Source organism: Bos indicus x Bos taurus, chromosome 1, assembly GCF_003369695.1.
Source record: "Bos indicus x Bos taurus breed Angus x Brahman F1 hybrid chromosome 1, Bos_hybrid_MaternalHap_v2.0, whole genome shotgun sequence".
Classification (NCBI taxonomy): Eukaryota; Metazoa; Chordata; class Mammalia; order Artiodactyla; family Bovidae; genus Bos; species Bos indicus x Bos taurus.
In genome coordinates this window covers 68,817,436-68,844,478 of record NC_040076.1, presented here as the reverse complement: position 1 = coordinate 68,844,478, position 27,043 = coordinate 68,817,436, and the positions used below count along the sequence as shown (strand labels likewise).

Below are 27,043 nucleotides of genomic sequence, written 5' to 3'. Positions count from 1 at the left end.
AATAATCTCAATAAATGCAGAAAAAGCCTTTGACAAAATTCAGCACCCATTTATTCTTAAAACTCTTCAAAATATGGGCATAGAAGGAACCTACCTCAACATAGAAAAGGCCATATATGATAAGCCTACAGCAAACATTATTCTCAATGGTCAAAAACTGAAAGCATTCCCCCTAAGATCAGGAACAAGACAAGGGTGTCCACTTTCACCACTATTATTCAACATAGTTGTGGAAGTCCTAGCTAGAGCAATCAGAGAAAAAAAAGAAATAAAAGGAATCCAGATCGGAAAAGAAGAAGTAAAGCTCTCCCTGTTTGCAGATTGACATGGTACTGTATATAGAAAACCCTAAAGACAGTATCAGAAAATTACTAAAGCTAATCAGTGAATTTAGCAAAGTTGTAGGATACAAAATCAATACACAGAAATCACTTGCATTTATATACATTAACAATGAAAATTCAGAAAGAGAAATTAAGGAATCAATCCCATTCACCAATGCAACAAAAAGAATTAAATATCTAGGAATAAACCTACATAAGGAGACAAAAGAACTATACACAGAAAATTATAAGACACTAATGAAAGACATAAACAGATGGAGAGATATTCCATGTTCCTGGGTAGGGAGAATCAATATTGTGAAAATGACTATACTACCAAATGCAATCTACAGATTCAATGCTATCCCTATCAAATTACCAATGGCGTTTTTCACAGAACTAAAACAAAAAGTTTCACAATTCATATGGAAACACAAAAGACCCAGAATGGCCAAAACAGTCTTGAGAAAGAAGAATGGAGCTGGAGGAATCAACCTTCCTGACTTCAGATTACACTACAAAGCTATAGACATCAAGACAGTATGATACAGGCACAAAAACAGAAATATAGACCAATGGAACAAGATAGAAAACCCAGAAACAAACCCATGCACCTATGGGGACCTTATTTTTGACAAAGGAGGCAAGAATATACAGTGGGTCAAAGACAGCCTCTTCAATAAATGGTGCTGGGAAAACTGGACAGCTACATGTAAAAGAATGAAATTAGAACACTTCCTAACACCATACACAAAGACAAACTCAAAATGGATTAAAGACCTAAATGTAAGACCAGAAACTATAAAACTCTTAGAGGAAAACATAGGCAGAATACTTGATGACATAAATCAAAGCAAGATCCTCTATGACCCACCTCCTAGAGTAATGGAAATAAAAACAAAAGTAAACAAGTAGGATGTTCAGTTCAGTTCAGTTCAGTCGCTCAGTCATGTCTGACTCTTTGCAACCCCATGAATCGCAGCACGCCAGGCCTCCCTGTCCATCACCAACTCCCAGAGTTCACCCAGACTCATGTCCATCGAGTCAGTGATGCCATCCAGCCATCTCGTCCTCTGTCGTCCCCTTCTCCTCCTGCCCCCAATCCCTCCCAGCATCAGAGTCTTTTCCAATGAGTCAACTCTTTGCATGAGGTGGCCAAAGTACTGGGATTTCAGCTTTAGCATCATTCTTTCCAAAGAAATCCCAGGGCTGATCTCCTAGGATGGGATTAAACTTAAAAGCTTTTGTGCAGCAAAGGAAACTATAAGCAAGTTGAAAAGACAACCCTCAGAATGGGGGGAAATAATAGCAAATGAAACAACTGACAAAGGATTAATTTCCAAAATATACAAGTAGCTGATACAACCCAATGCCAGAAAAACAAACAACCCAATCAAAAAGTGGGAAAAAGACCTCAACAGACATTTCTCCAAAGAAGACATACAGGTGGCTAACAAACACATGAAAAGATGCTCAACATCATTCATTATTAGAGAAATGCAAATCAAAACTACAATGAGATATCACCTCACACGGATCAGAATGGCCCTCATCAAACAACCTACAGACAATGCTGGAGATGTAAATTGATACAGCCACAATGGAAGACAGTATGGAGAGTCCTTAAAAAACTGGGAATAAAATCACCGTATGACCCAGAAATCCTACTCCTAGGCATATACCTTGAGGAAACCAAAAAGACACATATGTCCCATCGTACACTGCAGCACTATTTACAGTAGCTAGAACATGGAAGCAACCTAGAGGTCCATCGACAGATGAATGGATACAGAAGTAGTGGTACATACACACAGTGGAATATTACTCAGCCACAAAAAGGAATGCATTTGAGTCAGTTCTGATGAGGTGGATGAACCTAGAGCCTATTATACAGACTGAAGTGAGTCAGAAAGAGAAAGATAAATATTGTATTCTAACACATATATACCAAATCTAAAAGAATGGTACTGAAGAATTTATTTATAGGGCAGCAGTGGAGAAACAGACATAGAGAATAGACTTAGGGACATGGGGAGAGGGGAGGAGAGGGTGAGATGTGTGGAGAGAGTAACATGGAAACTTACATTACCATATGTAAAAAGATAGCCAACGGGAATTTGCTGTATGGCTCAGGAAACTCAAACAGGGGCTCTGAATCAACCTAGAGGGGTGGGTTGGGGAGGGAGATGGGAGGGAGTTTCAAAAGGGAGGGGGTATATGTATACCTATGGCTGATTCATGTTGAGGTTTGACAGAAAACAACAAAATTCTGTAAAGCAATTACCCTTCAATAAAAATAAAAAGAAAAAAGATAATAAAAAAAAATCTCACACATTTGGACATTTTAAAAACATTTCTACAGTTGGGCCAAAGAGAAGAATCATAGTTGAAGGATAAAGTACTTAGAGCTGAACAATGAAAATGCCACAATCAGAACTCTGGATGTAGCTAAATTGTACCCTGAAGAGAAGACTGAGCCTTAAATTCTTATATTAGAAAAGCAGGAAGGCTGAGAACTTCAACTTAAGTTAGAAAAAGAACCATAGAAAAGACACATAGTCTAGTTTTTTCTTAGTATGGAGAAAATGCACTTAGTGAAAGAAACAAAAAACAAGAAAAAAGTCATTTTCATGATGTGATGTTGTTGTGTTCATAAACGAAGGAACAGAAAACTGAGTCATTACCTTCCAATTTCATTCAGCTCAGTATAAGCTGAATCAAAATTTTCCTTCCAAGAAATGGTGGCACCATCGGCAGCAGCGTCTTTGGAAGAGAAAGGATCCATTTATCATATTGAGGAAGTCATACAAGAGGAACGAAAAGGTTAACAGAAAAGCTCCAACATCACCCCCAAAGCAATTCTCATGACTAAATATGGGATCTAACTCAGTGGGAAAATACCACAATTCTCTGAAATGTTATCTAAAAAAATACTAGCCAAGGGGAAACTGATATGACAGAGTCAGACTCCCCGTACTACCTCCATAAATGAAGGGAAAACTTGGAACAATCAGAAATGTAACTTCTGGATGTTTTCAAATAGAAATCTGGTAGCAAAAATTAAAAGGGAGAAAAAAAACCAAAACACTTTGAAAGGCCTGGAAAAGCCAGTGAGAATCAGGGCTGTAGGAAGGACGCAGCAGAGAGGAAAGGGGAAGAGTTATAAAGCCAAGAAGAAAAGGAACATGCACAGAGCAGGCTAAAACCTGCTCATTCTCACCCCTTTATTCTCTGCATTAATGAGCCTATCTGGTGTACTCAATGATTTAGCTTTACCCCAAATATATTAATACTCTTGGCATAATCTTTGGTGGTAGTACCTTGTTTGATACGTTAAGCAATCATTCCCTGGCAATGATTTATATACACACACGCGCGTGCACGCACACACACACACAAACATGCACAACAACATTTGTGTTGTCTGCTGGGGAGCAAGGCTCGCAACAGGAAGCAAAACAAGCAGTGGTCATCCCAGGTGGGGCTCAGGGGGCAGCTGAGAACAGCAGTCAAGCTGCAGCACGTCTCTTTTGACCCTGGTCATCTCAGTCTGCCCACAACACAGCTGGGCTGATGCTGGACTTGGCTTACCCACATAGAGTTCTGAGGAAGTAAAGAACCAGGACCAAGGTTTCCCAGTGAGTCACAGGCCCCTCGGGAGCAGAGCTGAGCCTGGCTGGCAGTGGGGAGGGCCTGGGGAGCATTTCCGGAGTTAACCGTGGGGGTGGGGGGCGCTGCAACCAGAGGGCCCTAGAGGGTCCACAGCCCCTCTGGAGACTCTGGGATGCCCTTGACCCAAAGACACAAGTTCACTGTCTTTTAATTTCAGGGACTTCCTCTCCCTACCCCATACAGTCCATTGTCCTGCACTGTCCCAAACTTCACTATTGGGAGATTTCTTACAAAATGTCCCAGGGACCAAGGTGGCTTGGTGAATTCACGAATGCTGCTGCTGCTGCTGCTAAGTTACTTCAGTCATGTCCGACTCTGTGCGACCCCATAGATGGCAGCCCACCAGGCTCTGCCGTCCCTGGGATTCTCCAGGCAAGAACACTGGAGTGGGTTGCCATTTCCTTCTCCAATGCATGAAAGGGAAAAGTGAAAGTGAAGTCGCTCAGTCGTGTCCGATTCTTCGTGACCACATGGACTGCAGCCCACCAGGCTCCCCCATCCCTGGGGTTTTCCAGGCAAGAACACTGGAGTGGGTTGCCATTTCCTTCTCCAATGCATGAAAGGGAAAAGTGAAAGTGAAGTCGCTCAGTGAAGTTCCTCAGTTGTGTCCGACTCTTCGCGACCCCATGGACTGCAGCCTACCAGGCTCCTCCGTCCATGGGACTTTCCAGGCAAGAGTACTGGAGTGGGGTGCCATAGAGGGGCAAAAAAAGAACCAGGTTCATAAAATACTCAAATGCAGGTAGTTAAATGCGTATCTTGGTCATTCAATGTATCTACATGAAAATGTATCCACCCTGAAAAAAGACATTCTGGGAGGGCTGGGGGTGGAGAAATGATACTCATTTTAACTGCAACCTTCGAGCAGGTGGCTTTCCTCTCCCCGTTTTAAATTGGTGAGTGGGGCTGTCACTAATTCTGTGAGGCGCACTTAGGCTGGCAGGGGTTCCCAGGGAAGAGGAGGCTTGGTGTTTCCATCACAAAAGAGGGACAAGAAGTACCCACGGGGCTCATGGCTCCTGCCTGCCCCTCTAGGTGCCTGGCAGCACACACAGATGCCCAGGACCTGGTAGGCCTCGGGCAGACACGGGTGGCCGATCTAACTTGAGCCCCATACTTTATGGAAACACTCGTCATCAGGCCTCTGAAATGCTACTTGACAGAAGCCGACGAGCAAATCCAGGTCACCTCTAGCTCAATGGTCCAGCAGGCCAGTGGGCTGCCAGGGCCAGTGAGTGTATGACACTTGGCCAGTTATCTTATATTCACCACCAGGGTGCTGGGTGTGGCTGGGACTCACCGTAATCTGGAAGTCGCACGAATTCTGAGGGCTCGCTGGGCAGGCTGATCCCCCAGGGGTTACTGGCACTGACTCTGAACTGATAAGGACTCCCAGGACTGAGGTCTTCAATGACAAGGTAGGTGTCCAAGGTCGATGCTACTGACTGCTGCCAGGCCTGGGAACCTAGGGCATAATTTTCGAGGAGTGGGAAAGACAAAAGGCCAGAGGGACATTGTTTCAAAGACCTTCAGCAAACAATGAAAGGAAAAATGACACATTCCACTCAAGGGACAGTTGTGGTCACTGCCTCGGGCCCTGAAAGCCTGTTGGCTAACTGTCGCAGGTCTGGGTTCGATTTCTTAAGAGCCTGAATACATCATGAGTGGTGGTAAAGCAGCTGGCCTGTTGAGTCTGTTCATTTCCAAATGGGCACGTGAGAGAGTGAACAACAGAGCGTGACGAATTCACAGAGGAACACACAGCACATTTTCAACAAGGCCAGAAAAATATATGGCACATTAATAACAAAGGGAGAGAAAACAGGCATTTCAAAATGGAAACAGAATGGAAATGAACATGTATGAGCACCATGTACCTGTAAGATACTGTGGAAGGAGTCTACCCGTAATCCTCTCCTTCCACGTTGTCACTTAAATCCACAGAAGCCCTGTGAGATCGGGAGTATTCGTCTCACTTTACACATAAAGTAACCGAGGCTCAGAAAGATTAGATAACTTTCCCAAGAGAACTTAGTTCATAAGATGAACTATGACCTGAAGAATGCCAAGGGAAATACAAGCTTGGAAAGACTTCTCTCAGCTCAGCATCAATGCCTTTGTGCTGAGTTGAGAGACAGAGTGAAAAGCTAAACAAAGAGGTGGACAAATATTTTTATAACTGCAGATGTCTCTTTAAGAGAAGAGAGAAGGGTGAAAATAAGAGTAGCAGAGAGCAGAGTAAAACAAAGGATTCTGGTTCCAGGTGAAAACCGTTGCTTTCAATTCAGGTGTGTGATTCATCACCTGGTTCAGAGAGTGCTATTAACAATTAGAGCTACCAGGCAGCTTCTCATTTCAATGAATTCTTCTTGATAATAGTTGTTCCTAACTACTAAGGATATGTATGCACTCTTAGTGTGTTAATGTAACAAAGTTAAAAACGGAACAATTTAAAAAGTGATCTCTAAATTTATACAGTTATCTCTAAGTTTCTTCTGGGGTAAAGATGGGGAGGGGGGAGGTGGGGTGGAGCATTGCTTTTGCTCTCCTAGTTACTACTCTGGAAGAAAGATCACAGATTAGCAAACTATTAATAGAGAGCTGGGTTCTCATGCCAGCTCTGCCTCTTATGAACCCCAGCTTCATGCTTCTTATCTTTCTTTAAGCTTTAGCCTCCTCATCTGTAAAATGGGCCTGATTGTCCCTGTCTGGGTGATCAGGCTTGTTAAGTAGGTAAAAGCCGGTGAAGGTACTTTGCCACCTGCCATGAGTCATTATCATTTTTGCAAAAAATCATGCTCGGGGTTTGAGATCAAAGGCAGCTGAAGCCTGGCCTGAGGCCTTGGTGCTGAGTTGGAAGATATGAGAAGGGACAGCTGATGAAAGGCATGGAAGCAGACAGTGTTATGACTCCGAAGGACCTCCTTAAGAGAGAGAAGATGGAAGCGGAGGCAGGGGAGGCGGCACACCTTCCTCTCTGTACTCCACGGTGTAACCGGAAATGGTGCAGTTTCCCGTGCTGGATGGGGGCAGCCAGCGGAGGATCACGGAAGTGCAGCTTCTCTCTTGGGCAATGGGGCGGTTAGGGGCCGCTGGAACACCTGCGGGACAGAAATTAAGATCAAATGCCATTTCTGCAGAACTTGGCATTTATGCCAAGGCTGAAAGTCACCTAGGGCATGTGACCTAACCTTTACCTCATATGCTTCCTATTACCTTGCCCACCAAGTGGTACACCTTTCCTAGGCTAAGGGAGACTTGGGAGACACACCTTGCTGCCGGAATTCTTCCTTGGATTAAATGCTGCATACTGGACAGAAAGCTCAGTGAGAGAACTGTGCTGTAGGAGGCATACAGTAGGGCCTGGACAGCTCTTATCAAAGATTCATTCTGTTCCCATTTGCTGCAACCTTGTTTTGGAACTTTTACAATGCCCCTCTTCTTCCCCAGGTCTCAGGGAGCCCTTATAATGTCCAGTTAAAATGTCTGACTAACACAAACTCATAGAAAGTAGAATGGTGGTTGTCAGGGGCTGAGGGGAGTGAGGGGGAAGTGGAGATACTTTGTTTCAAGGGTGCAGAGTTTCAGCTTTATAAAGTGAAGAGAGTTCTGGAGATGGGTTACACAACAGTGTGCCTGTGCTTCACACTACTGAACAGCACACTTGAAATTGGTGACGATGGTACATTTTGTGTGTATTTTACCATAATTAAACATGAATATTAAAACACAAGAAATGTTTGACTAACAAAGAAACTGTACCTTGCACTTTAACAGTAGCAGATGTTGACGCAGTACCATGGTCGTTTGCTGCTATGCAGGTATAGATACCGCTGTCTTGGGGCATCAGATTGCAGATTTTCAGGGTGATTTCCCCAGAGTCACTAGGGACATGAAAAGGATGTCCTTCAAACACCAGTAATGAGACAATCAACTAGTAAGGGTACAAGGTGTGCTGAGCGGAGTCCTTTGGACCAGCTGAGCACCTTGCCCTCTATTTCCCCAATTCCATATAGAGGAAGAAAATTCTTGGCATGCCTATCTCTCAAGTTGGTTGTAAATGAGGGATAGTAAAGGAGTAAAATGAGATAAGAATTAGAACATGGTTTGAAATAAAGTCCTACACAAATACTGATCCCCAATATTATTACTACCTAAAATATTTGGTCCTAAAATACTTTCAGTCCATAAGCAGTAACAAGTGGTACAAAAAATGGAAAGACTAAAGAATGAAAATGCACAAGTAGTTCGCATTCTACATGTGGCACCCTTGAAATAATTGAGTGACTTAAGGCAAATTCCTTCACTGAATAACTTTCCCAGTAGTTCCAGCCAGGGGTTCAAGACATTAAAGACCTACTCTGAAAAGGTTAAACCCAGCGGTCACAGTCAGTCCCACTCCCTCCTCACTGGTTGTAACATAACGTGGTAATCTTCATGACCCTTGCCACGCACTGACTCTCATCCTAAGCTCCCTGGGTCCACTGATATTTTAGGATCAGGCCATGGAGTCTCTGATAGGAATATCATTTCACACACAAAAACATTAAGCTAAAGGATGAAGTGTCTTGATCCTAGCTGTTTCTTCCATAAATGTTTTTTAAGCATCTAGGGCTTGTTACTGCTTGTCCTATGTAAGCAGCATTGTGCAAGAAAGTTCTTAATTAGCAGGGCTTCCCTGGTGACTGAGAAGTAAAGAATCTGCCTGCAATGCAGGAGAACCAGGTTCAACCCCTGAACCAGGAAGATCCCCTGGAGAAGGGAATGGCAACCCACTCCAGTATTCTTGCCTGGAGAATCCCATGGACAGAGGAGCCTGGTAGGCTACATACAGTCTATGGGGTTGCAAAGAGTTGGACACGACTGAGTGCCTAACACTTTCACTTTTGGTTCAACCAAGTTTGATTTTATAGTCTTTGCGTGGAAGCATACTTGTGGCTGGATTTTCTGTTTTCTATTGTACACTTCGGAGTAAGTCATTCTTTTTTTCCTTCTAAGACGATTGTTCTTAATGGAGGAATTGAGTATATCACTGTTTCACAGGATCCCAAGGGCCACAAAGGGTCTGTGCTAGAATAGCTTCCAGGGTAGCTCTTCTCTGAGAGGCTAAGTAACCTGCACAGGAAATGCATCCCAGACTTAGTTTCTGGGTACTGCCCGAGGTGTGGGGAGGTGCGGTGCTGATGTGGGGCTGCTGCTTACCAGGAGGAGACGGTGTATGTAGCTGAGCTGTTGTCAGTGTCAAGGATGTTCTGGTCTGGACCCTTCCAAGTGATGGTGGGCTTTGGCCGCCCACAGACTTTGCACTGCAGAGTCACTGTGTCCCCAAGCAAGCAGGTCACATCCACTAAGGGCACGAGGAATTCTGGCGCCACTGTGGTCAAATCAACATGACATACATTTGCATTATTCAGAAGAAACCGAACAAAACAATTATTTTATAATACAACCCTCTCATTCCCCACCCATGCTGTGTAATGATTCGAATAATCTTCAGCTTAACAGCGCAGAGTCACTTGTGTCCTGTGAAAAAGTATTTTTAAAGTGCCGGGCCATGTTAAGTCGCTTCAGTTGTGTCCGACTCTCTGTGTGACCCTATGGACTGTAGCCCACCAGGCTCTTCTGTCCATAGAATTCTCCAGGCAAGAATACTGGAATGGGTTTCCATTAATAAATGTTTAGTTTTAGAAAAATTAGGAAATATTGATTTAAAAAAAAGACAGTCTCCATGATGTCATCACTCAGAGGTTTCTGTGAACAGTCTGGTATATATCCTTTTAGATTTTATAGAAATATATCTTTTCTTACAAAAAGTGGATCCCATTATACACATTGCAAGTTGTGGTCTTTTTTACCCCACTGTTTATCCTAAACATTTTCCTTGTCCATAAGTACAGGACTACATGACCATTGTTTAAAGATGCTACCTCAGTGCTGGATTTGCCATAATTTATTTAGCCAATCCCTGTGCAGTCAATTCTGTCACTTTTTAACTCACCTTCTTGGATGAAATTTGGATTTAAGATCTGAAAAACACAAAGAAACAGAAAATTGCATAAATCCTAAGCTACTTAAAGAGAACGGGAGACTCATCATAGTGACCAAAATGGAAGTACAATTTGGGGCAAGAAGCCTTGAGCCCAGCCCCTATAGTTTGTGACCGTAGCACTAGGGCAGTAACAACAAGGGCACCTGATTTACCTTCCCCTCTGCTCTGTTCACACTCCCTCTGGGCAGCTGGGGCCCCAGGCAGGGGTACTGTGACTGCAGAGCTGGCCTTGCTGTCCTCCGTCACTTGCTTTCCTCCCTATTGTATGCATGCAAACCCATTCTCCTCCACCTTGACATTCACTCAAGCATCATGATGGCACTGACTCTTCCCAGCATTGGGAATATTCAAAAATAGAGGAACTGACATCTATTAAAGTGGAGGGGTGCTGGACAAGAATCCAGTCATTTCCTCCCAGCAGCTAAATGCAGTTTGACTGGTTGAGGGGAAAGGAAAGTTCCACTTCTTCAGCCTGCCCTCCCAGGACTCCTCCTGTGGCCCAAGTCTCCATAGGCAGCTTGAAAACCACAGAACTGCCCTCCTGGCTGCCTAGGTGAGGAAACGGAGACTTGGGCTGCCCTAGGGACCTGTCTGGTCATACAGCTGGTTCGTGGAGGTCCTGCTGGTGCCCTTTGTACACATCAAGCTGTCTGCCATGTGACAACATGGAGCTCACAGAAGGGACAACCTTCCAGTCCACTGGCCATTTCCCCTTCTTGAGAAGATGATTGCTTGATTTTCTCCCATCTTTTGTCTGACGTCTAACCCTATAGTCTAGGTCACAAAGCTGGGTGGGGTGAACAAAACCTGGGCTGCAGAGCAGAAGAGGCTGGGGCTCACTTCTTCTGTTTTATGTGATTTTATCCTAGTCATTTAAACTTTACTACCATTACTTTCCTTCATTATAAACTGGGGATAAATAATAACTAGTACAAAGTGTTATCATGAAGATTAAATGACACCATGTTTATTGCACAATGCTTGACAAGTATTTAATGACTATTTAAACAAAGATTATCTAATTCTAATCATCTCTCTTTTGCTAAGAGGCCTATTGCTGCAGTGGCTTCCAATAGTTTATCTTGAAAAATTCTTCTTTACTTCATAATGAAGGCAGGAAGCTTGTGTGCCTGGCAAACCGCCCACTGGGGCAGTCACACTTCTCTCCCTGATTTACCCAAGTCCCAGGTCAACTCGGTTTCTGTGTGGTTTTGCCTTATACAGGCATCCATCAAGCCCTTTGGAAAAAGATATTCCTCCTCTGAGTTCCTCTTTGCAAACCTTTTGCCTGCGTCTATCACTCAGGCTTTTCATGAAACAGGCTGCAGGAAACTGCTGTAATGCTGTGTCCTGGAGCTGAGTGTCTCAAGATTCTGACCACCACAGGGCTCTCTGCTAGTCTCCAAGGCTGCTCACACCACTGCCCTGCCTGCTTTTAAACCGGTGATTCTCACTCCTTGACCCAGGTGGCTTTAAAAACACACAAAAACCCAATGCCTGGGCCTTATGCCTAGAAATTCTCTTTTAATTGGTTGGGATCAGCAGTTTTAAAACACAGGTGAATCAACATGCAGCCCGTTGAGGAAGGCTGCTAAAAGTTTCCCTCAATCCAAGGAAACCAATCTCGGATAGACCAGTTTCCTGCCCCAGAGGTTTTTCTGGGTGGGGTGGGGGATGCATGGGGCATATGGTAAAGGGACTGCTTTTCCCACACTTTTGAAACCCCATCTACGTGAGGAGACCCCAGACCATGGTAGGAGAAGTGTGAAGAGTTGCTCCAGTTGACAAGGCAACTAAGCCACCAGTGCCCTTGATGGGCAGCACAGCATCATGTGCAGGGGCTGCTAAGGGAGCCAGAAGTCGATCCGCCTGGCTTAGGTGGAGTGGGAGGACGACATGGAATCAGGCATTTCACAGTCAAGGAAAACTAGGAATATTTCCTAAACGTTAACAGTGGTTTTCTCAGGGTGATGAGATGGCGGGTGGCTGTCCCCCCACTCAAAAAATACTGCTTGCTTCTCTCAGTTCAGTCGCTCAGTTGTGTCCGACTCTTTGTGACCCCATAGACTGGAGCACACAGGATGGTGTAAGATTTTGTGGATACAGAGATACTAAGACATAGGCTCTGACCTCAGAATTTATAAAACATCAGAACACTGGGTAATTTTTTTTTTTTTTCTTACACAGGCTTTCCAAATATTCTGCAGTCATTATGTTTCACTTTTGTAATAAATTTTTAAAGGAAAAAAAGGTTCGGCCAGAGGTATTAGACTGTACGTTCTTAAAAAACAGGAGCCATGTTATTCATCGTTGCACCTCAGGCCTCTAGCCCCAGTGTGCCACGTAATGGGCATTTAATACACGTTGGTTGAATGAATATTTGATCTATGTCACATTTCAATTCTCCCATGAATTTAGGACTGATTTATACATAAAATCTGGAAACAGGACCAAAAGATCTATAATATAATTACTCCTGTGTATAATCCTAATAATATTTGACTGGAGTCAGCTTTTAAACACAATAGAATGCAAACTTTTTTTTAAAAAAGATTAAAAACAATAAAATCCATGGCCTCTGAGAGAGTAGGGTCTTTAGGAATATGGGATGCATGAGGGATTGTAAACTCTAGGAGCAGACAGAGCATGTAGTATCCAGACTCTAAGCCAGACACTCTCTCTTGCCTTGAACAACATTTCCAAGCAACTGAAGCCTCAGTTTTATCTGTAAACTGGGGATCATAATGCCCACTTGGAAAGCTGTTTGACTGAAGGGCTCAACCTATTTGATGATGATTTACTGAGCTTACCATTGGTTAAGTGGTGGTGGCCAGCAGGGGGCAAGGCAGAATGCCCACTACGCTCCTTGAGCCAATGGTCTAGTGGGAAAGATGGAATTAAATGACAGGCAGTGTCGAGGACGGTGCTTGGCTGGTGTCAATAACCAGCCTTCAAGGAACACGAAGCACTGCCCTCTCCCTCCTCCTACCCCAAGTCAATCAGAAGGATTTGACTCTAGGGTCAAAAAGATTTGGGAATGCTGCCAGCTTTGTTCCATGGCCTGTATTTCCCATCTTGATGGGAATCCCCAAGGGAGCAAGACACCAAGCCCACGCCAGGAGTCTCAGAGAGCTCTCCAATGGCAGCTTCCTATGTTACAAACATTTGAGTGGGGTTTCATAAACCTACACTGTGGCAGTGCTTTATAAACATCCCCCACTGCTGCTTAGAAAGTTTACCTTATTCCCCTTTCTTGTCACAACCCCAACGGTGTTAAGTATATTATTAAACACAGCAAGCATTGTTTAAAAAGAAAATACTTCTAGCTTTGGTGTAGACCTTAGTGGGGACTTTGGAGAGAAAGGCTGCCAGTACGGCTTAACTGCAGGTTCTTTATCTGGAGGCAGCTTGTGGAAGGCATCTCTTTTCGTGCCGCTGCTCTCTGGCCGGCCCAGGTGTTGCTGATAATGGTAATACCATCACTGATTTGTTTAGCCTTTCATAGTTGGCACAAACTACTCAGACTCCTTCATTTGCTCCTCCAAAGCCCTGGGAGAAAGTGCTGAGCAGTTACTTATTCCCATTTCCAGAGGAGACAGGGAAGTTAAGTGTAACAGCACAGAGACAGTGATGGGGAAATGGCTCCCAGCGCTTTTTCCACCTCGGCGTTCAGTGCAGAGGCAAGGTCTTGGGAAAAGCATTGGGAGACTTTGTTATCAATGTCAAAGGACTGACTGCCTGCTGACCTTTGCTCCGTGTCCCATCTCCACCCAGTTCTCCTCTACAAACTTGTCCAGCAAGAACAAAGAGCCCCCCCCCCCAAAAAAAATCCATCCTAATGTTTTTCTGTGACTCTGGATTATGCCCATAGGGGATTCCTTCCTTGTTTTCTTTTATTTTGAAGCAAATCAGAGTATTGACTGGAGGAGGGTCACGACAACCTTTCATCCCGTAGCTTCCTATTTATCTGTGGTTCCCTATGGACCACCAGGCCCGTGTGGGCGAGGGCCATGTTTCATTCACTGTCATTGCCTCAGAGCCTAGCACAATACCTGACTCACAGTGTTCCATTGCTGTCTGTCAAATCAATGAAGAACTGAAATGATAGGGAGGAGAGTTGAGAAAAATGCCTTGCCGTGACCTCGGAGTGTTTTTCTATTTCCGTTTATCCGGAACATGGCTTGTTCTGAAATCTCATCAGCCAGTCACGATCTGAGATTTAGCTAACAGTGATCATCCCCTCTTCTCTGCTCTTCCAGAGGTTGGTCCCTTTGGCTCTGATCATGTGCTTCCATCTGTCATCACATCTCCCCTGCATGTTAAGAGCCCCACCAGACTTGTGAACCCTTTTGAAGCCATAACCTGTTCATGTATTTTATGTACTCTTTGTCATGTTGCTTGACATAGCAGAACAAGCAGAATTTGTTAAATTAACTGAGGTCACTCAATGAGTTTAGACTAGAACTTAGGTTTCCTTTCCATTAGACACTACCTTGTCTAATGATCACAGGTGGTGTGGGACAGGACCTGAGGTATCAGACTGGGACTCGAAGGGTTAATTATAAGGTGCACACATTTCTTGAAACCTAATGTTTTCCTTCCTCAGAAACAGTCTGGGAGCCCATGTAAAGTGGTGGCGGGGCAGGGGGTGAGATCTGGATTCCAAAATGGAAGCGGAGGTGGAGGGAAGATGACGTTGTTTATATGAAATGCACGTTTTCTCTCTGAGAGACCAAACTTCGGGAGGAGGAGGCTGGTATAGACCACGTGGGAAAGGGCAGGTTAGGAGTCCGGTTGTGGATAAACAGCAGAGGGCAGCAGGCGGTAGTGGGTCCTCCTAGAACCACCACAATCCGGTTCATCAGCAACTCAAGTTTCTTCCTTCTGGAGAGAATTCCAATTGTTTTCTTGATTTTACTTTAAAATGGGGGGGGGGGGTTGGAGGGTGGGTAGTGAAGTAACAGGAAAGAATTACAGGTGAAATCAACCAGCAATGAATAATAAGCTGAGCTTTGAGCAAATCTGGAGTTTATTTTTCTTGCCAGTCAGTGTCCAAGGTTCTGACTCCAAGACCTGAGCATGAGGATGAAATCCCATCTGTCTAGAAGACCAGGTGTCAAACGACTGCAGAAGAAAAATACCTCTTTCTTCTAAATCCCTCATCACCTCTCACAAAACACAGTTCAAAGCTATACATCGAGAATGCCGACGGAGTCAAAATAGTCAAACAAAACTCTAACCAAAGGTCCTAAACTCAACTCAGAGCTACCTTGAGTGAAATAAAATTCCATTCTCTGCCTCCTCTTTCTCTTAATGCTTGTGTCAAGCGAGTCTGTGTTCCAACAAGGAAAGAAAGGGATTTTTAGATGATGAATAAAATGGACAGATAACAGAAAAACAATGTCTAAAAGTTGAGGTATGATTTCTGGTTTTGAGGTTTAGCCCTTCATGTTTCCAATCTGGTGAAACCAGACGCAATATTCTGTTTTTTTTTTTTTTACTAAACATTTCTCTAAATATTTAGAAAATATTCCTATTTCTTCTCTTTTCTAAGAGGACATAAGCTGAAATTTAAAAAATACATAAATGCAACACAATCCCAGACAACAGAATTCTCTTTGAACTATCCTTACCTCCCAAATATTTTCATTATCATTTGGTTCTAAGTACTTTTCCTTCAACCATGATTTTTTCCTTTGACCCAATTTTAATAGAAATGCTTTTAAATTTACAAATATATGAAATTTTAAAAAATTATCTTCTTGTTCCTGGTTTCTACAAGACTGATTCCTTGATTTTCACTGGGATTTGCTTTATGGGTAGTACATGGTTGATTTTCACAAAAAGTTCCATGTGTTCCTAAGAACATATTAAGCACTAACTACTGGGTAGAGTTATGAGTGTCTATCTGTGGAGCACGTTGTTTCATGGGGACTTCTAGTCCAAAGTGAAAGTCAAACCAGAAATCATACCTCAGTCTTGTCCTACTTTTTGTGACACCATGGACCATACAGTCCATGGAATTCTCCAGGCCAGAATACTGGAGTGGGTAGCCTTTCCCTTCTCCAGGGGATCTTCCCAACCCAGGGATCGAACCCAGGTCTCCTGCATTGCAGGTGGATTCTTTACCAGCTAAGCTACAAGGGAAGCCCAAGAATATTGGAGTGGGTAGCCTACCCCTTCTCCAGGAGATCTTCCTGACCTGGAATCGAACCAGGGTCTCCTGCATTGCAGGAGGATTCTTTACCAACTGAGCCATGAGGGAAGCCCCTTCTAGTCCAAATCCCTCTCCTATTCTTCAAGCTTTGCTTTAAGAAGATTGTGTTCTCAAAAATAAAAGGGATAAAAATATGACTTACACAGAATAATGAAAAAAGATCTATCTTCTATCTCACAAAATAGTAGAGGAGAAAGGAACTACAAGGTGGTTTATGGCGTGCACATACTGGTCTCTGGTGTTCGTGAGGATGGGGCTGGGGTTGCAGTGGTGGTGTTATCCTTTCCCTTCTGTAACTCACGTTTCCAACGTGGAATCTACAGTCTTGACTTTGAATATTCAAAATCTCTATGCATGGGTGTCCTGAGGTCTCATCCCTTAATGATTTGACCTTGATCATATCCTGATCCCCCAAACCTCTTTTACTGGGTAAACAACCTCCCAGAATCTGTGGACCCACAATATTTACGATGTGCTCTGAGGACAAGGGCCAGAGGAAGACTGACTTGTGGATTCCCACCCCGGTGCTTCTTCCCTGAGGTCCCTGAGCTGAACACACAGTTGCTGTCGTCCCTGCTTCCCCTACCAGTCATTCCCTGCCTTTCACCAGCACTCTTCCTCTCCCTGTCCTGCCCCTTAGGGTTGGGTATTTGCCACCTTCCACTTTAGTCTACTACAACAGCCCTCCAATGGGCCTGCCTATCCCCACTGTGTTCAGTTAGGTGCCAGTTACTTCCTAAAGCCCAGAATGAATTATGGGGACTCTGCCCAACAACCTTCGACTGCTCCTCACTGACTGCTCAATCAAGTCCAGGCTTCCTGGCAAATCCCCCGAAGCCTTCAGAATCTGGTTAAAACTCACCTGCCAGGCTTTATTTCCTACCACTCTTCTCACATACCTAAACCCCAGTTATCCAGATAGCGGCCTCTTTTCAATATGTGCTAGGTACTCTCAAGCCCCTTCCTCACCTTTCACACTTCTCCAAGACTCTTTACATCCTATCAGTCCCTCCAACCCAGCCCCTGACATTGTGTGAAGCCAATAACCATGCACACAGGCATCCTGGGAGACAGGTTGTGAACGCACAACCTTGGGGCAGTTACTTAACCTCTCTGCTCTCTCACCTGTAAAGCAAAAACGTTAACAGTACCTATGTCATGGTACCATGACAGGACTCAGTATGGAGCCGGATGCACAGGAAAGGCTGATAAACAGGAGCTACTGTTATTAGCCCAGCCCTGCTGCTGCTGCTAAATCGCTTCAGTCATGTCCGATTCTGTGCGACCCCACCAGGCTCCCATCCCTGGGATTCTCCAGGCAAGAACACTGGAGTGGGTTGCCATTTCCTTCTCCAATGCATGAAAGTGAAAAGTGAAAGCGAAGTCGCTCAGTCGTGTCCGACTCTTTGTGACCTCATGGACTGCAGCCTACCAGGCTCCTCCATCCATAGAATTTTCCAGGCAATAGTACTGGAGTGGGTTGCCATTGCCTTCTCCTAGCCCAGCCCTGAGTGGCTGTTAAATATTCACCGAATGAGTACTTGAATGGCTCTATGACCCCAAAAGAGCAGATTTCAAAGTTCCCTATATAACAAAGGCATTTAATCAAAGCCACCTCCCTCCACGTGGCAGCACAGGGAGGAAGCTAAATTACATAATTTGTTGGCCCTCTATAGTACTCACTGCAATGCCTTGTATCAACCAACTTGTGTTAAACTGAATTGACTGGGAAATCATGTTGAGCGGGCCTGTAGGTGGATCTTGACAGCACAGGGTGTGGGCAAGGGAGGTGGTGGCCTCTGCTGCTCTAATGGCTGGCTCTTAGAGCAACTTCTCCTGGGTCAATAGCACCTCATAATCTCATCAGTGTATGACACAATGAGATGGGCCAGGCTTCCAGATGAGGGTGAGGGTGTGCTGGGTGACTGTTCTGAACTGAAAAAACAATTCAGACGTTTCCAGCTCTTGAAACTAGACCTCTTTCCTGGCATTTATGGCTGGACTCCTGAGTCACTGGGAACAGGTGTGGTGAGGCCAAATAATTACCCCAACTGTCAAGGGATTTAAAAAGTTGTTGAGGAAGAAATTCTCCTCCAGCAAGCAAATGTGCAGCAGGGGACGGCCTGAAACTGACCTTCCTTAAGGAACTGAGCCTCACTTGGGGAGCAGACTTCTCTATCACATGCCAAGTCTGTCCTCTCAAAGCACCACAATTAAGACCTGCTGTTTCTATCGGTTGTGTGACCATGATCTTTCTGAACCCGTTTCTTCTAGGAGGGTAAGAATACCCCATATTCACTAAACGGTTGGAAGGAGCAGAAAGCATAGTAGACGTGACGGTGCTGTGGAAGATCTTGTAGTGAATCCTCTTGGGAGAAACACTAGCTCCAGCCAGCTAAGTGTGCTTCTCCCAGTGGCAGAATATAAATCAATCTGCATGTAGAGTTAGAGCTAAGCTAGGCAAGAGGAGTGAATCTCTGGGCCCAACCCATCAGATCTATTACAAAGAAAATATTTTGTAAAAAATAAAATGAGAGGAATGTGATGCTTCACTTTCTTTTCTCCAAAGAGTTCTTTTCATTAAAAGAAAAAAAAATTCTTTTTATAAAACGCAGAAACAGGCACCAGTGGAAATACACTGGCGATGCCGGGAGGTCAGTCACCCGACCAGGGGTGTAAAAGTTTCCTTGAATCTGTCTGGCCAGGTTATTTTGAAGCTCTGAATCTGGGACAAGGCGCCGAGGCAGCTAAGGTGGGAGCAGCAGGCTAGCTCTTTGAAGACGTGAAAGCCAGGGCTAGGGAATTGTGGGTCTGGGCGAGAAAGAAAGGTCAATTCTGGCCACTCAAACCCTTCCCAGAGCCCCAAGTGGACGCTCCAGCTGGGGCTCGGGAGGAAATGTACCCAGGCCACTCCTGCCACAGCCCCTGCAGAACAAGTCTCAGGGGCAAAACACAAACTCTTTTACTTTCTCTTCTGTTGGGGCCTCATTGTTCTCAGAGTCAGAAGTTCAGAAGAGCAAGGTCTTTCGATTCTACACCTTAGACCGGCATGAGGCTCAAAGGGTTCAACATCTCTTAGATAAACACCCGTGCTCCTGGAGCTCTGTGACCTCCCACAGAGAAACCCCTCAGGCTCAGAAAGGCTAACCTGCCTGAGGCCTTACAGTTGACAGGCCCTAGACTGGAGTCCAGGTTTCCTGGCTCCTGTGCCAGTGTTCTTTCCATATGATACTGCCTTTGTGTGATCTTTATTTAAGTCCTGCTTCAGCCTTGCAGGGCTGGGATGGGTGGAAAAGATATTCTTCTTTGTTGAGCTGGAAAACTGAATAACAAATGAACAGAGGAAAACTGGCACTGGAAGGCACGTCTTCTTGTCTGCCAGAATCTGTGTTTTAGATTAAAAACAACCTGAAGATGGGGGTGGGCAGCTCCAAGCGGAGAGCAGGATACTGTGGGTGGGGGAACAAGGGCCAGGGAAAACCAGAAACAGGCTTCAGGGCACCTGCTCATTTTGTGAACAGAAAGCCACAACTTCCTCTGCCTCGGTTTCCTCTTCTAAAAGTCTTGGAAGGGGCTGGAGAGACGGCGAGTGGAGTGGAGTTATTGTTCAGCAGGTAAAGTTTCAGTTTGGGATGATGAAACAGTTCTGGAAATGAATAATGGTGACGGCTGCACAACACTGTGAAAGCACTTAATGCCACTTAAAACAGGTAAAATGGTAAATTTTATATCATGTATGTTTCAGCACAATAAAAAACAAACAAATGAAGGGGACAGTGTTAACTAAAGGTTTCCAAGATTCCATCAACTCTGAAAGTCCATGATTCTTACCCTAGTTGGAAATTTCTTTTCAAATTAGCTTCATCTTCCCACATGCTTTCTCTCCCACAGGTTCCCAACCCAGTTCTTACACAGCAAGCACCAATACCCACCCCCTGGAGTTAAATGCCTCATGGCTGGCATTATGACTGCACGTAGCCTGTGTTGTGTCTGAGGACGGCCCTGGGTCAAATGGCTAGCTAGGGCAGAGATGTGATCTTTTTAGAATCATGACAACCTCTTACTCTGATGGACTGACCATCTCTGTTAAAAGTGGTATTGGCAGTAAAAAATATTAAGATGCATTTAATTAACTGGACTTGACATAAATGCTAGCCTGAAGACTGAGACCCAAGTCTGGGAGGTTGGGTCAGGCCTTTCTACGCCAGCATCCGCTGCAGGCAAGCGGTGATGCTGAGGTTGGAGGAGTGCCAAAGCCCAAGCATCGAGTCTTCAGACAACTTTTCAAAGGTGGCAGGGATGTGGGAACCCATGTAGCCTGGGTCCTGGGAGAAATCCAATACAGTTCAGAAAAACCCAGACTCTTCAGAGATGGGTGTGTTAGCTGAGAGGGTGGAGGCTGAGCCTCAAGTCTTCAGCCCTGCCTCCCGCCTGGGTGTCAGTGCAGATATGGGGCAGGACAGGGTGAGGAGCTGGCAGGTGGGCATGTGGTACCTAGCCCACCATCACACCTGCCTGCCTTGTCAATAAAAGACAACTGGCAGTCTAAGCTCTACTGGGAAAAATGAATTAACATTCACTTGTTCCCAAGTGAATGTTCCCAAGCCTCATGTTTGATTTTCAGCCTGATTTGACTCTTCTTCCACGTACAGACACTTCTCTCATTTATAATATCCCCCGCCATTGCCACTCCCAAAGTGTAATCAGTGCAGGATAAAGAACAAGACTAAACTATGGAGAGATCTAGTTGTTTTTAGAATGGTTCCCTCTGAGATGTGCTCATGGATCAGCAGGAGACAAGGGGGCTGTGAGCTGTGAGGGGATCGCAGAGACCAAGAGCCAATTCAGCAGGGGCTGGTGGTGTGGCTTGCGGTCCTGGGAGTGGGAGGGGAGGTTATGCTTGAGAACACTCATGAGCATGTCTCTATAGGGGAAGAAAAAGGATGTACACGTCAGAGCAGAACTGCCTCCCTTTACAAAACTGGGTGTTCTCAGAAAGCTTTGAAAATCAGATTCCTAGGATTCAAGGTGCTTTATTTTCCTCTTACTAGCTTTCAGGGATGTGCCTATATATCTCCCTAAAATTGTATGTTAGGCACATGTTAGGATATATGCCTGCCATGAGGGTAGCAATCAGCTAATGTATAAGCAGAGACCCCAGAAAACTGCCCCTTGAAGGAACCCTTCAACCCACTAATTGAGAATAAATAAAGAATGCTTTGGAAATTATATTCGTGCAGAGGCAGGAGATAAGAGCCTATACATGACTAGGCTTGGAATCAACATGCTGGCATCAGGTCAAGGGTGGGCAGAGAGCAGGGCAGGACTTAGCATTCAGAGATCTAGCATTGAGCAGTGCACAGGATGTGTGGAGTGGGTGTCAGCTGGGGGGCTCAGGCCCAGGGGATCTTAGCAGAGGTCATAGGAATTGCAGCTCAGCTCAGCGGGGCACAGGGACAAACTCCCAATGAGACCACACCTATTACAGTCATCAGGTACAAAAAGCCTGGGGCCAGACTGGGCCTGGAAATGATGCCCAAAGCTCTCAATTTAACAGCAAGAGTCCTTTATGAGGTGGACAGCCCACATATTTCTCAAACCGGGTCTTTAACATATAGCTCTTTTCAGTAGGCACCCCCAAGCCATTTTCTTCTGCAAGGGACATTGCAATAAAGTGCTACCTATACTTATCCCTTCAGAAAATTCATATTGAATAGGTTAACTTTGTATATCTTATTCGTCATCTGTGTCTGAAAACGCTAGCAGTGCCATGATGCCTGCTTTCCCTCAGCACCTGCTTCTGTGCTCAGAGTTAATTTCAACATAGCAACACAGTTTAGAAGAGCCCGATAATTCCTACAAGGATCCATATGAATGTTCAAGGGCTGCAGGCACTTCTACTACAGAAAACTAGATTAACCAAAATATTTGCAGCTTCCAACTCCTTCAAGAGTTCCAGTTCTGCCTCAACTGTTACATCTAAAAACTTTTCATACATGCATCAACACAATTTTTGGCTTTCTTTATATCAGCACTGACATCCTAACATCTTTCCTTATGCAACCACAGCACCTCCCGGTGCTCAAGCTCATGTGAAGCCTTGGATGAACAAGAAGCCAAGAAATGTGTGCAATTCACAAAGCAGGGCTACAACATGCACACTTGCAAGCTTTTGTTCGTCTAAACGCAGAACAGAGAATTAATTACATCAGTCAACCTTCTCAGTGTTGACCCATGAGAAGGTCACCTTGTCCCACACCTCCCTGTGCCCAATTCTTCCTCTAAAGAGCAGCGAAGGAAAGTCATCCTTCTCCCCCTAGTCCACCAGAGCTGAGAAACGTCCCAAACTGCCTTGTAGAACGCAGATAGCTGGCTCTCCCCCCTCCCTCCAGGTATTTGCAGATGACATTTTCAGGACATGCCAGCAACGCTGAGATCTGGAGATACAGGCGCCATGAGGCATATCTCCGAGCTGACAGGTGTGGGCGTCCCAGGACTTGGTGCTTGTCCTGTGAAATGCAAGGAAAGCAGAGCCAGAAATTTCCCCCACCTTCCTCACTCTCTAAGATACATTTAGACTACGAAGGCCATATCTGCTTCCTCCCACAGGGGAGCACCGGACTGGCCCACACCTGCCAGATTTAGCTCCGTGGCAACACCTGCAGCCACAGGGGACTATTTTCTCCTGATCTCTCACTTTCAACCACTAGTCTCTGGCTTGGTTCAAGTCAGCTGGCATCTTCCACCACCGACTTATCCCTCAGAGTCATTTGGTTTTCCTTGGCTTTTGTGCTGGTTGTCATAATATAGTGGTGGCTTTCTTTGGGATTAGGTCAAATTAGAATAATAAAGGTCCATTTAGTTAAGTGAAAATCATAGGGCTATAAAAAGGAAAAGTTTTTAAAAATACATTCTACATTTTATGCACAGAAGAACTCTCAAACTTTTATCCATTATCAGGGATGTGGGCACAGATTTGGAGAAAAACATTTCAATTTACTGGGAAAGACAAAATGGCAGGAAAGCCATTTGCTCCAATTCTCTAGGGTTTGTAAATTTATGATGCTTGTCAGTGGTGAGCCATGTGAAAGTCCTAATTCTATAATCCCAAAGAGTTCCTGGCCTAGAAGGAGTTGAAGTTGATTGGATGTCCTTGGTGGTGAAGATGTTGGTTTCTCTTCCACATTCCTGTAACCCTGTGGTATGAGAAAGGCCCCTGAGCTGGGTTTCAGCCTCCTTATCTCTAGAAAGGACTCAGCAAGGCCTACAGGAGGCAGGCTGTTCCCAGGGCTCTTTTCCTTCATGACAGGTGCAGCTACTGCCCAGGAGCCCTGGGGGCTGGGGAAGAGCGGGTTCTGGAGTTGCTGTGATCACTCCTCATTTGCTATCCACCAGCTATACCCAGTGACCAGGGGCCAGGTCATCCCACAAACCACACCTAATCCCTGATTTTACTGGTGCCTTCAGGGAGGAATTAGTCCCAGAAGAAAAAGAACATAAAGGGGAAAGGAAAAAGGGAGGAAGGAGAACTAAAAAAAATGGGTTCTTCTCTTTAATTGAGAGCCAGTCACTATTTATAATGCTATTTTCCATGAAAAAATGTTTTCCAAGTCTCCCATTATGATGCTGGAGATTTTCTACACAAAGCCAGATCGTCCAAAGAAGAAAATAATAAGCAAGCATTCAAGAGAACCAGAAGTTTTTAAAAAGGCATCTAGGAAGAGTTTTTTTTTTTTTTTTTTTTAAATCAAAATTAAACTGAATTCAGTTTTGTTTTGTTTTTTATAAGTTGGATGGGATACCCAGAAATGCCCTAATATCACCATGTATCCTTGACTGGCTGGTCACTTGAGCAAGGTCACTGTTACAGAACACATCAAAACAGACAATCATTGTAGTAAAGAGGACAATAGCTGCTTCTACCTCCATGCTAGTATTAGGGTCAAGATCATCACACTCTGACTCCTCGGAACTGTTCGTCTCCTTGATGGGCAGCATGAGGTGGGGGAAGAAAGAGAACACAGTTAGAACACAGGCAGCTTTGGCTAGAGAGTGGGGAGAACTTAAGAGAAGCATGAACAATGGGAAACCGGGCAGAGAGAAACCAGGTGCTGTGAGGTGCGTGCGGGCCACCTCGGGCGGCAGCATGCTCTTTCCAGGGAGAGCCGCTCATCTCCCAGGAAATAGCAATGGAAGCTGCCAAATGAAGCATGAGTGCTGTCAAATCTCAGCTGTTGTCTTCTGTGAGGCTGGACTTCCCCGGCGAGGGTGAGGGAGACACAATAATTTCTTTTCCCCAAGAAGGACATTAGAACGGGTTTTGACTGTTCCTACTTTTCTCAGAAGACTCAGGTAGATAATGCACATGATAACAATATTACACATCAGCAATCTAATTTCCATTGTCCAGAGGCAGATCTTTTCCTCTGAGGGCCCAAAACAAAGAAAACAGACCACATCATTTCAAGATGGGGCACAACAAGGATCTGCCGAAGCTTAGAATCAGGGAGTTCGTTATCATAGTTGGGTTATTACAGAGCAATAGCTTGGGTTTCATCAACATGCTTCCCTTCTCTGCCCAGGCACAGGCCTGAAGGTGATGTCTGAATTCTGGGGAAAAGAAATGAAACTTTACCAAGGACATAGTAGCCCTTACATTCCAAACCTCAGACTTCAAAGGGTTGGAGGTTTGGAAAACAGCTCTAATCTCTTTACCTTGCATGTATTTTTAAACCCAAGACACTGAATGGGTGACTTTGAGAACTTTACTATGGATCAAGCATCTTGCATTTCTAAGAGAATAAATAATACTGCAGATAATTTTGCTATAAAACATCTGCATAGTATAAGAAGGAAGGTATAAAAGAAAAAAAAAAGAGATACTTACTTATTTGAATCGAAGTTGCCAGGAGAAATAAAAAATAAAAAATAAATTGATCTCGCATGCAAAATCCTACTAAACTACTTCCCCTCTGGTCCCCATCCACCCAAGTCTCCTTGTGAGAATGCTGCAGGGTGGGGGTAGATGAGAGGTTGGACACAGTTCCGGAATACCTTACTCACTTTAACAGAGACTTTGTTGCCCAGAATATCCTTGGGTTTACGAGGCCCTGTGGCTTCATTTTTACCCGTGTTCTCCACTTCTGCCCGCTTTCTCATGCGTAGAGTATGCCATGAACATGACTTCCTGTTGTACCAAAAAATGCACCAATCAAAATGGTAGGTCAAGGCAGAGTGAGGCGGTGGGTGGGACTGCCACCCTCTGGTGAGTCAGCAAGTGAGGCACTCCAGTGAAGCCCTGGCTGCAGAGGCCCCAGACCTGCACACCAGCTCCTGTGGTGGAGGCTGAAAGTGGATCTTACTTCCAACAGGAAGTGAGTAGGATGAACTTTGACCCCTCCCAACAGACGTGCGAGGTTGGTTGCAGCATTGGAGGGAAGAATGAGAATGGAGTTATTAATACTCTACTGAGGCAAGTTTTTATATCATACTGATGAGGGCTTAGAGGACTCAGGAACTCCCTTCCTGAAGGGTATGGTGGATGGGAGACGACTAGGGGTGGGGAGTCAAATAGGAAATATAAGGGAGGTATATTCTATAGTGTGTAAGGTACTTGCCCAGGATCAGACACAAAGACCCAAAAGGATGATAATGAGGTTTCCATCTCATTATTTGTATTTGGGCTGTGGCCAGTCTCAAACGCTGTATAGTACAGATAGAAGTTCTAGGGCATTGACTTAATAGACTGGTGAGTACCACTCAGTTATCTGGAGGAGTTAGGATGAAGGGTTGGTGTTCTCCACATTATCCCATGTCTGTGAATACAGGGCTCTGTCAACCACTGAGAGGTCCTAGAATTTTCCTGTTGGGAGAAGACTCAACATGTGCTCTCAGGAGGTGAGAGTAGCAATGCCCTTTCACACTATCCTAACTTATTTCTTCTCCCTAGGGGGTTTGGAGCTATTTCTTCATAGACCTGTAAAGAGAGGCTGGTGCAGAGCTCTTGAGTTCCACATATGTCACAACTCAAAGACAAAGACATCAAAAGTCAAGCCACAAACAGCATTGGGGACCTGGGTGAGTATCGTCAGTTTCAGATGTGGTCACAGAGTTTGGATGACATTCTATCACGTCTGGAGTAAGTGAGGCTGGCTCCTCTCCAGTGTCTCCTTATCAAATTTAGGCCTATACAGACAAAGCTCAATTAACAGAGCCTTCATTAAGGGAGACAGGGGAGAGAGAGAGAGACCTATGAGATTCAGGAGGAAGGAGGATGCTCCGAAATACATAGCATCTCCTCCAGAAAACTCCACAAATGTCAGGGATTTTAGGATGTTTTGGGGAAGATATGCTCAAAATATTTATCACAAACATGGAGGTTTAGCAATCTACTTTCTGAGTAAGAAACAGTGGTAATAGTCATGTCCTCATTTTTTTTTTTTTTGGAAAGCAGCTCCTACAAAAGGCAAGAAAGAATCTCCTGGCCAGACCTTCTCTTGTATCTTCTAAATTGGCAGGCTCCCTGGGATCCCTTGCATACCAGCTGTTCACTCCAACAGTTGTTTCTGAGTGAGAACTGGTCACAGAAACTAACTTCAGGTAATATCATCTTAACGCCAGACTTTAATCCCCTATCTTTATCCCCAAAGCAAAGTCCCTGCTCATTCTGAGAACATCTTGAGTCAGGGAGGTCCCTGCTGAAAAAACTCCTAGAGCAGCCAGCACAGTGTGTGTGTGTGTGTGAGCACGGGGGTGCGTTCCTATGTTTATCACAACCCTGAA

At 44.7% G+C, this 27,043-nt stretch overlaps 1 protein-coding gene across 13 annotated transcripts in view; it reads right to left on the bottom strand.

The window, feature by feature from the left end:
- KALRN (kalirin RhoGEF kinase) overlaps positions 1-27,043 on the bottom strand; it is a 692,612-nt gene that overhangs the window by 18,731 nt on the left and 646,838 nt on the right. For 10 of the 13 annotated variants that reach the window (XM_027536186.1, XM_027536257.1, XM_027536195.1 and 7 more), the window contains 8 exons: positions 25,325-25,448; positions 24,185-24,244; positions 9,994-10,021; positions 9,198-9,369; positions 7,758-7,879; positions 6,965-7,096; positions 5,296-5,460; positions 3,008-3,086 (listed from right to left, as the gene is read on the bottom strand). In XM_027536186.1, the coding sequence (XP_027391987.1) occupies positions 3,008-3,086; positions 5,296-5,460; positions 6,965-7,096; positions 7,758-7,879; positions 9,198-9,369; positions 9,994-10,021; positions 24,185-24,244; positions 25,325-25,448 (882 nt within the window). Of the gene's footprint in view, positions 1-3,007; positions 3,087-5,295; positions 5,461-6,964; positions 7,097-7,757; positions 7,880-9,197; positions 9,370-9,993; positions 10,022-24,184; positions 24,245-25,324; positions 25,449-27,043 lie in introns of those variants that run through there. The other 3 variants (XM_027536241.1, XM_027536274.1, XM_027536301.1) reach the window with 3 other exon arrangements.